The 10,521-nt window shown below is 38.6% G+C and overlaps 2 protein-coding genes across 4 annotated transcripts; both read left to right on the top strand.

Annotated features, from left to right (window-relative positions):
* Positions 1 to 1,087: 1,087 nt before the first annotated feature.
* On the top strand, positions 1,088 to 3,862 carry LOC311092890 (transcription factor Sp5). Of its 2 annotated transcripts, none has more exons than XM_084129899.1 (2): positions 1,088 to 1,215; positions 1,998 to 3,862. In XM_084129899.1, the coding sequence occupies exons 1-2, from the start codon at positions 1,180 to 1,182 to the stop codon at positions 2,928 to 2,930; spliced, it is 969 nt and encodes a 322-aa protein (XP_083986025.1). In that variant the 5' UTR covers positions 1,088 to 1,179; the 3' UTR covers positions 2,931 to 3,862. The 2 variants fall into 2 exon arrangements, with proteins under 2 accessions (XP_083986025.1, XP_083986026.1); XM_084129900.1 differs by lacking the exon at positions 1,088 to 1,215 and adding an exon at positions 1,757 to 1,857.
* A 190-nt stretch (positions 3,863 to 4,052) lies between these two features.
* erich2 (glutamate-rich 2) lies at positions 4,053 to 10,206 on the top strand. Of its 2 annotated transcripts, none has more exons than XM_084129413.1 (11): positions 4,053 to 4,246; positions 5,381 to 5,432; positions 5,583 to 5,622; positions 5,799 to 5,835; positions 5,954 to 6,046; positions 7,343 to 7,465; positions 7,743 to 7,834; positions 8,645 to 8,811; positions 9,052 to 9,109; positions 9,217 to 9,288; positions 9,605 to 10,206. In XM_084129413.1, exons 1-11 carry the CDS (start codon positions 4,239 to 4,241, stop codon positions 9,766 to 9,768), a joined length of 906 nt encoding a protein of 301 aa, XP_083985539.1. In that variant the 5' UTR covers positions 4,053 to 4,238; the 3' UTR covers positions 9,769 to 10,206. The 2 variants fall into 2 exon arrangements, with proteins under 2 accessions (XP_083985539.1, XP_083985538.1); XM_084129412.1 differs by having other exon boundaries at positions 4,144 to 4,246; positions 7,740 to 7,834.
* Positions 10,207 to 10,521: the final 315 nt, after the last annotated feature.

The raw sequence follows: 10,521 nt of genomic DNA, 5'->3' as shown, positions 1-10,521 counted from the left end.
TCAGTCTTGGAGAGATATGATGAAACATCTGAGGTCAGCTAGCTTTACAGTCCAAAGTGACCGTACACACACCTTTAAGCAGGACGTGCAAATCATACCACACACTAATCACCACAGTTCATAACCCAGGGCTAAACGACTCTGGCTTTTAAACACAAAACCAGGCTTCACCTCAAAGGTTCACCAAGGGAAACCGGAGAGAACTATCACATTACTGGGGGAAACTTTTAATCTAAAGAGACCCAAGTTGGAGGGCCTTCATGTAGGCCTGAGAGAACAATGGCTGCTTTCTGTCTTCACGAGACTTCAAAGCTGCGTGCGCTGAGGGAACAGAGTTCTGCTTTGTTGTGGAAAGCCACAGATGTTGCTCTAGTTCTAGACACCCTTGTAAGCACTTCAAGAGGTATTGAGCCTCCCACACGCTGCCTCCTCACCGCGTCCTTCGCTCTCAATGGGTCGGCAGCTTTCCATGCTGTTCCTTTTAAAATCAAAATCATTAAAGTCTAAAAATCATGTTCATACTCAAATTCATACTTTCACAAAAATACTTGGAGAAAACAATTAACAACATCTGAATAAAATATATACTATAAATACTATATTAAAGTTAAGTTGTGTGTGCAATGTGTATCAAACCTTTGTTTTATATGTTTGACAAGTCAATTTTTCAACCGTGAAACCCCGTGGATTAACTTTATCTAACTAATATGCATTACCCAAAGAAAATAAGTATACATTTCTATACAGCCTCATAGACATAAGCAACAATTACTGAGCGTTTAAATATCTCTTTAGTGGCATACGCCCCATCTTTTTATTATTTCTTTGATCCATTCACTTAATCCAGATGAATTAATTGCACCTCCTTCATCTCTCCCCATCTCACCCTCCAAATAATCAATTCTTTTATTATCCAAAGCAGCAAACACTCAAAGGACTTGAGCTCTTCGTTATTCTGTGATGATTGGGCAGCGGTAATCTTCAAAGGCAAAACGCTTCATTCTGACTGGCTGGAGTTCTGATCAAACTCAATGAAATGATGCCAGTGTGTTCACTTTGCTACAGGATTATCCCGTGTGTTGTTGCACGGCATTAAAGAGGCGCACCGGTGCCAAACACAGTTACAGGGGATCTAGATCGAGAAGTCTTCATTGGTGTGGCATAACTGCGGACGCCATAATGCGCAATGATGACCCACTGCAAGCTTTCCTTCAGGTGCGTTAAAAGATTTTCTCTGATATGAATTGTGTCAAACTTGTCATTTTGATGTCTTTTGCTTGCATGCTGATTTGGGAGGGATCCGTTATCAGGCTATAAGCATTCACTTTGGTTCTCACTCCCTAAATCTCCTTAAAGGGATAGTTCACCCAAAAAAGAAAATTTACTTTTAATTTACTCTCCCTCAGGCCATCCAAGATGTAGTTGACTTTTTACTTCAGTGGAACAGTCAAGAAGATTATTAGCTGAAACCGTGGTCCTCTATGTTCAGTTTCTTGCATAGACTGATCGTTTCACTTCTTAAGTAAAGTCAAGTCAAAATTTATTTCTAAGCACGTTTAAAAGCAACAGAGTTGCACCAAAGTGCTGTACAATAAAACATTGAGCATATAAAAAGAAACCATGCCGTATACAAAGTATAAACACATTAAACAAAATACAATAAGTAAGCTTAAGTCCTTAATGTATCCTCAGGAGCCGCGGGTATTAATTTAGTTTTGTCTGCATATGTTTTTTTAATCTGAATGTGACGGCACCCATTGACTTCCAATATATGAATCATAGAGGACCACGATTTAAAAATCTTCTTTACCGTTCTACGGAAGAAATGAAGTCATCTACATCTTGGATGGCCTGAGGGTGAGTAAATTAACAACAGATTTTCATTTTTTGGGTGAACTATCCCTTTAAATAAGGGAGATGTCATAAATGTGCCAGAAACAGGACTGAATTAGAGTGCCAATTAGAGAGCATAAATTATATATATTGATATTTCATAGGATCGGACTCCAAACTCCACCCCAGAATCCATCAAAGGATCGCCCTTGATGTTGCTGGAAGACACCTGCAGTCGCATCGGCCATTCCTATGCATCTGGGTCCATATATGAAGGTTCCCCACCCAAGCTCTTCCATCCCTGGAGAAGTGATGCTTCCGCACATGCCTCGTTCTCCTCTGATTGTGGCATGAGGCTGTCACAGCACATCCAGACCTCATTAAACCCACACCACGACGTGCCACTGACTCCTCCAGCTGAACACTATGACTTCTCACCGCTGAAGATGTTGCCTTGTCCGTCAGCATCCTCCTCATACGCTTCTCTTCCCACGCCAGCTTACGTTCCCACACACACTGGACTTGTGCATCATCCGCAGAGACATTTGGCACGGGAGGATATACAATGGTGGACCCTACAAGACGCCGGTGTTGCCGATCACTCCTCAACACATCACTTTCAGCGGATCCCCCGCGGGTGGGTTCTGGGTCACCCGGAGCTCAGCCAGTACCAGTCCCAAATCGCCACCCTGCTAAACTCCAAGTCTCGGAAAAGTCGGAGATGCATGTGCCCAAACTGCCAGAAGAGCACGGACGTGCCGGGCAGGAGAAAGCAGCACGTGTGCCACATGCCGGGCTGCGGGAAGGTGTACAGAAAGACGTCGCACCTGAAGGCACACCTGAGGGGGCACACAGGTGAGCGGCCGTTCGTTTGCACCTGGATGTTCTGCGGGAAGAGCTTCACGCGCTCCGACGAGCTCCAGAGACACCTGCGCACACACACCGGGGAAAAGCGCTTCACCTGCCCGGACTGCAACAAACGCTTCATGCGCAGTGACCATCTGGCCAAACACCTGAAGACACACCTGACGAGGAAGAGCAGACCACTGTATCCCATGCTGGATCACATCAACAAAACCCTTCAACAGAAGTCTTAGACTGTTTAAAGTGGGAGAGCAGGGCTTGTTGTCACAATTGAGCTATACTACTATCTCAGTAAATATAAAATGTTGGGGTTAAAGTTTATTTTCTCTAGCTGTGTTTTTAATTCAAGTTGCATTCAATTGGGGCAAGTTGTCACAGTTGTGTTTAAGTGTTATACAATAAATATATAGCCTACAATTTATTAATGACATTTATTTTGGGCAATGCCGATAACCAATAATTCTTTATATTTGAATGACGATAAACGATATATTGGCCGGTAAATCTAAGTTTTGATCATTTTTGAGAGCCTGCTTACACTTTTATGTATAGCCTATATGACAGACTTGCGCTGCACATGTTGCACTTCACTGCATTTTCCTTTTTGAAGTGATTCTAATCATATTTCAAGCAATTTACAAACCATCATGTTGAACAGTGCGCATCTGATGTGTCTCAGCTGAAGGAAATAATCCATTATTTATTGGTTTTAAGATATCGGACAGATTTTCTTATCAGACCAATAACAATAACATTAAAACTGATCATTGATACCAATATGGTTGCCGATATGTCGTGCATCCCTAAATAATTTCACATTGATGTGTTTCCTTTTACTTTTTTGCTGTTTCAGAAATAGTTTCAGAATGTTTTTAATGCTCAAAGCTTTTAATGTTCAAAGCTTTTGTATTGTCAGGACTCTATTGTAAGAAAATTGTCTCTACAGACCCTAAGAAATATTAAAAAATAATGTTGCAATCAGCCAAAGTTTCCCCTATGCAATATGATGTCATTGTACAGGCAAAAACCTAAGTAGAAATGTTAATTGGTAATTGCCTTCTTTTTCAAAAAGACATTACATGTTTATCTAATGTACACATTTTGTTGACTATTTTATCATTCAGAACATGCACAAATTTAGTCTCTTTATTAAATTGGAAGTTAAAATCCTCATGGAACAAAAAGTATAATAGCCTAATAATAATAATGTATATTGTTGGTATATTGTTGGTTATCATTATTATTGTTAAATAATGAATACATTATTGTATGCTGTTACATTTTGTGTAAAACAAGTAGCAAGTGTCACGCAAGACGTTGGTTCCGGAAGGAGAATGTTGCACTCGGATTATTTTGAGGTGACGCCTCCAGTTGCTGTGGAAACAGCGCGCTTGCCCTCTCAAACTGCGACAGGGCTTCAGAAAGTCAAAAGAAACTTCTGAAAGTGTTACTGTAAAGGCCTTAAATTGTATGACAGGCTTTACAATTACCCGTTCAGCTCTCGATTACAGTCGATAGATCCTATAAAAAATAAAGCACAGATGAACAGGTAAGGACGCTCATATATGGCATTTTAATCTATTATCTTACATGTTTTAATTATATAAATTATTCTACGTTATTTTTCAAACCGTTAATATACCCGTTTTTACATTTAAAACATTAGCTTTGTTGTCTGTAAACGTTGCAATAGAATGTGACTGAAAGTGAATAAGGCTTAAAACATTCAACAGAATCTTGAGTTACAGGCATCGCATCAAGTCTTAAAGGGATAGTTCACCCAAAAAAGAAAATTCTGTCATTAATTACTCTCCCTAGTGACGTTACGAACAAGACTTTCGTTCATCTTCTGAACACAAATTAAGATCTTTTTAATGAAATCCGAGATCTTTCCGTCCGACAGCTACGCAACAAACGTTGCCACTTTAATGCTTTAAAAAGTGCATTAAGATATTGTAAAACTAGTCCACATTGAGCTATTTACTCCAACATTTTTGAATTTAGGATTTTATTCATGTATAAACATTCATCAAGTCACACATCAGTTGGTGTAAACAGAAGCTCAAGCATGTTTGCTTGACATGCAAGAACCAATGAGGTTCATTCTTGTGTTACGCAGCACGTTTGAGCTTCAGCGCGAACAAATGAGGTTTGTTTTTGCGCATCAAACAGGTTCGGTTGAGCTTCTCTTTTTGTTTGCTGATCAATGGTTATATGTAGATAAAACCTAATCTCTTCATCATATATAGTGATTGAGTCTCTTCAGAAAATTTGGATTAAATTGTTCAATTCATATGGATTAGTTTTATGATCTCTTTATGAACTTTTTGAAGCATCAAAGTTTTGATTTCATCAAAAAGACATTCATTTGTGTTCTGAAGATGAATGAAAGTATTACGGGTTTGGAACGACATGAGGGTGTTTAAATAATTATAGAATTTTCATTTTTGGGTCAACTAACCCTTTAAGACTAATACACCTGACTTGTTAGCTATAATGTTAAAATAACATCAGGGCACATACAGGTTAAAACTGGGCTCTTGTGTAGTTTTACATTAACTCAACATAAACATTTGTAGAATTTCCATTACTCTTTAAAAGTCTATACAGTTGCTTTACAATGTCTGCATTTCTTTAACATCAAAATAGTTATTTTAAATATTTTATTATTGTTAATGCTAAGTTTACAGTGTGTTGGGCGGCCGTCAGAAGTCTCATCAAAAGACAATGAAAAGGTCAGTGGTTATATATGGATATTGTGCTTTGTTTCATATCATGTGACAAACTGTAGTGTCTTGATCATTTTGCAGTTTAAGTAATATAGAGAAATAATAGAGATTTGGCTTTAGTCTTGTTCACATTTAGTGTTTTTTCTATTTCTAAAGGAGGTTGCACCCTTAAAACCAGTGATTGGCAGCTCAGCAGGTACAATAATCAATTTGCAGGAAATCATTTCTATCAATACATATCCACTATAGCAACTGTTTTTGTTTTTTTTTACATTAAGTAGTTACACGCACATGACGACAGTCTGCCTTGGTTTCCTCAAGGGTTATTTTTCATCTGAGAGGTTGAATGACGTTATGTCCTTTGTTCTGTAGATCCAGTGGCAAAAGAATCAGTGGAATGGAAACCAAAGTAGGTTTAGATTTTCAGATTATCTTTTGGATATTATATACAGTATGCTTTAGTTGCTTTAAAAACCACATTCACGTCAACTGTATTTGGTGCTTTGGTTTTTTGATTTTATGTATAGGCAGCAGAAACCAAAACCCAGCGGGAAGACAAGAGGACAGGATTTATCTATAAACTATGAGACAACTAATATCAAAGCTCCAAGTTCCACAAGGTAAAACATTTTATAACAGTGACTAATGAACATGAATTGCCCATGCAGCTCTCAGTCGACAGGTAACATTGTAAAAGCCTCACAATGTTTACAATTAAACTTCTTTTCCTGCATAGATGAAGTAAGAATGCTCATATACAGTACTTTGATGTATTAAATACAAAGTTGTGTCATGAAACTCTAGACGATGCAGACTAATAGATCCTTAACTCATTTTGCTTGCAATCACATCATTCTCTATAGACCCTTTTTGCGCCGACGTCACAATTACGTCATGTTCGGTAGCTGGAGGCAAAACAAAGGGAAAACTGGAGGCACCCAATACAAACCAGCACAGATTCGGATACATAAGGAGATTAAAATGTTGTCATGTTGGGTGCAATAATCGACGGACTACAGGCTCCAATTTGACATTTTATCATTGTGATAATTTTGAGATTATATTGTGAATGATCTGTGATTGTATATACATTGTTGTGATTGATTGTGACTAAACTTTTTGAAGAAAAGGCTGGCTTGGCAGAACTTCGGATCGTACCACACAAGTCTTGTACTTGAGCATTCAGCACATAGTTATAGGCATCTAAAGAGTTATACGCCCTCAGATTCTCTTTACGCTCGGTTTCTCTGTCAGGTAGGTGTAGCCACTCAGCCGAGGTCACGTTAATCCTGTCAGATCGTCCATCCATTGAGTGAGTGTGTACGGGTCAGCCAATCTGGTTCCGTCCATTAAAATTAACTTTTTTAAATAACAATCGCAGTCCTGGACAGTGAGTGACCTTACACATTAAGATAAAATCGGATTTTCTCCAGTCGTTAAAAAAACAAGCTAATGAAACTTGCTAACTAACACTAAAGCGGACAGGGGAATCGTTCTGCCTCCACCTAAGCTCCGCCCACAAAAAAAGTCACGATGTTTACTAACTAAAAAGGGGTCTATAGGGCACAGCTGATTGTATGAGTAGCCAATGAGCTCGCGGCTCAACCTTTAAATATGTGGTCAGCATTTGCCGTAGCAGTTTGCAGCGTGCTTTCAGAAACCCTCCACCTTCCCCAGCTCCACCTGTATAGATCTGCTACGGGTAATTCATCTGCACTATATTGTACAGCAGCAGCATAACTTACTTGCTCACAGCAGCGTGTCATGTGTGTATTGGCAGTATCAGATCTATTCTGCCAAGACCAAACTTTTCAACATTGTCATATCCATTACCATGCCAAACACTCCTACAGTTGTCATTACAGAATTACACTTTAACCTCAATCATTTAAATGCATTGGTTTGATTTTGTGTAGGCAAACGAAAGCAAAACCCAGTGAAAAGAGAGAAGAGCATGATCCCTCTATACAGACAGAGAGGAAACCTTCCCTAAACTCTGAAACATCAAGTACCACACACAAAGTACACAATTCCAAGAGGTAAAAGCATTTGATATCTGACAATAATAACTAAAAGTGACATTTCTCTATACTAGATCATTTGGACAGATGCATAATGCTGAGAGGAATAAAGAAAAATCCTTATTTTTAATTTGATTGTATCAGTGGCTTTTTGTATTCCGGTCAACATGCTCTTTGGGTCATGCATGGGATGTGGTTTATGGGCCGTACATGCATAAAGCAGGGAAGCTGATGGCATTCATTCGCTCCAGTGATCTCTAATAGTTTACCTTTTATCACCCATTTTTTTCAGCAGCAGAGGGTATAATGCCTCTAAAGCTCCGTCCTTCAGAAATGTAACCACGCATGGACATAAACTACCTAAACAGGTCCACCCTATTATGACAGGTACTGAATCTGTTTTATCCTATAGGCTCTGTTTACAGCTGGTGTTCAGATGTGTTTTGGTCGATCGGATCACAAGTGAACGACGCTAAATACAGGTGTAAACAGGGTCTAAAGCGTTTTGAGCTTGTCCACTTTCAGACACTTCCAGAGGGAGTTGAAAACACATTCGACCGGATTGCTTTCATATTGTAAACGCTCATGTGATCGAATGTGTTCAAACTAGTCACAAAAGACCGTCTACTCTCCGTCTACTGAACTAATGCGTGAACATTATGGGAAGAGCTCCAGCCAGACGGGATTTAAACTTTGTCGACTGAAGATCTAAGTTTGGTTTGAAGATGAAAAATGTACCAAGCACAATGTTCTCTCCCCATTCCTGATTTCTAACACACACTCAAAGCGTTCGGCTGGTCTTGTGACTGTCAGCTGCTTTTCTCCGTGTTTTTCCGTTCAAATGTAAATTCCACAAGCTTATTTTGTCCATTAGATCGAAAGATCTGGAGAAAAAAAACATACATTTACCCGCCCATAGACCATTCCCTCAAAGAAATCAGGACAGAAGTGGTTGAAAGTGGACAAAAGAGACGGATTAAAACACCAGGTGTAAACGGGAATGTGTCTCCCTCGTCTACTTGTGATCCGATCGACCAAAACGCCTTAATACCAGGAGTAAACAGTGCCTTATTCTTTTTTAAAGCATTTATTGTTCAACCCATTTGTCTCAAAAAAAGCATTTTTTGATGCCCATGGGCTCCTGTACAAATACAGTAGGGTCCAAAAAAGATTTTCTTTTTCTTTATTAAACATTAGAAAAGCAAGGGGAATGTGAAGTCCAGTCAGAAAGTGTGCATGGAAAACATATCCAGGCCCCTCAAGTAGTGTCGTCTGCAGATGACCAGGATCCTCATGAGGGCCAAAGTGAAGAGGAGGAGAATGAGAGCGCAGAAGGACACGTGCCTCTAGAACTGTTTGCAGAGGTACACATGTACATTTATGCATTTAGCAGACACTTTTATCCAAAGTGACTTACAAAAGAGGAACAAAAGCAATGCCCACTAGTTTAAGAAGTAAGAAATGCAGGAGAAGAAATAGTAGTGTTTGAAAATGGCTGCAAGTGTCAAACACACTTTTTTATTTAACTTCAACTTTGGACAGTTGTCATTGGCTCATTGAGATGCAGTTAAACAAATGTTCTGTTTGTGTTTCTCTGAGTCCAGTTTCTACAGGCTGTGATGACAAAGAATTATCCACTCGCCAAGAAGCTCTGTCAGATGAGTAAGCAGCCATTTGAATTAGGATTGGTTACTATAGTATTGTTATTTGGCATTTCTTACATCATGATACTAATGTTTTCATCATTCTCTTTCATTCTTTAAATGTAGTTTTAATTTATGAGCCCCAAAACTCAGAGGCTAAGAGCTTCCTGCCTCTCATTGAAGAAAAGTTACTGATAGGTGAGTTAATATCTATCTATCTATCTATCTATCTATTCATCCATCCATCCACTTTTGACATGGTAATTCCACTTTGTTTTCCACTCAAATTTAAGCATTTACATTTTTATGACAATATCAAGCTTCACTACAACTTTCCTCTTTAGTTTTTAAATGAACATAGATATATGTATCTCTAAACAAAAATGTTTTGTGAAGCACTCCAGGCATGAATGAAAATTAAATAAAAAGCAATGTTCCAAATGGGTAACTTTAATAATGAAATTCAAGTGTGTTGAATTAACCGTCTTCATCTGGATATCCTCATTAATTCTAGAAGCGGAGGAGGAATCAGATGATGATGATGATGATGATGATGAATTTGACACATCTGATGATGATGATGAAGATGACGTTGAGGATGATGACGATGAGTCCACAGATAGCTCTGACACAGATGAAGAGTCCACTGAAAGCACAGACGATACATTATCATCTTAATCATAAATAAACAACAAACTATCTAGTGTGGTGCGTTTCACACAGTCCTATAAGCACGCACTGTATTGTTTTAATATGTCTTATGCTTATAAACAATGTGTGATGTGTCCAGAATATTATGTATGCGCTGTTATGTCAAATACTGACTGGACATTCAATTATATTCTGCATGAATTGTAATCTAACCCCCGGTTTCACAGACAAGCCTTAAGCTAAAATGGATGTTTGAGCTGTTTTAACTGAACGCAACTTGTACTGGCATATCTTAAAATATGTCAGTGCCATTATGTTGTCTCAGGATGCACACCAGCAATGTTTTTTCTAAGACATATTTATAAAAGCTACTTAAATTGAACTAAGGCCTGATCCTGGTTTACTCAAAGCCCTGTCTGTGAAACCAAGCCTATATGTCTTAGGACAATAAAATTGCTTTTTCCTACTTCACTTTTTCTGTTTAGTTGTTCAGAGAGCGCAAGACATTTTTAGCGCCATCTGATGGAGGAAAATGAACACGACTGTTTCACAAATATGACCGAGGCCAGTTGTCACACAAGAAGGCAACTATAATATTTTGAGACAGAAGTCCAATTATAGCCTACAAATGCTTTTTTTGTCTTAAATTCTTGTCTTAAACTTTTGTGAATTTTTATCCTCTAGTCTAGACTCTAGAGTATTTTTATAAATAGCTGTTGCACGGGTGAACACAATAAAACCGATCGTTGCATGCGTTAAGATAATGATATATACGCTTTA

Source organism: Abramis brama (assembly GCF_963993115.1).
Source record: "Abramis brama genome assembly, chromosome: 11".
In the NCBI taxonomy this organism is placed as follows: domain Eukaryota; kingdom Metazoa; phylum Chordata; class Actinopteri; order Cypriniformes; family Leuciscidae; genus Abramis; species Abramis brama.
This window is presented reverse-complemented; position numbering and strand designations above follow the sequence as displayed.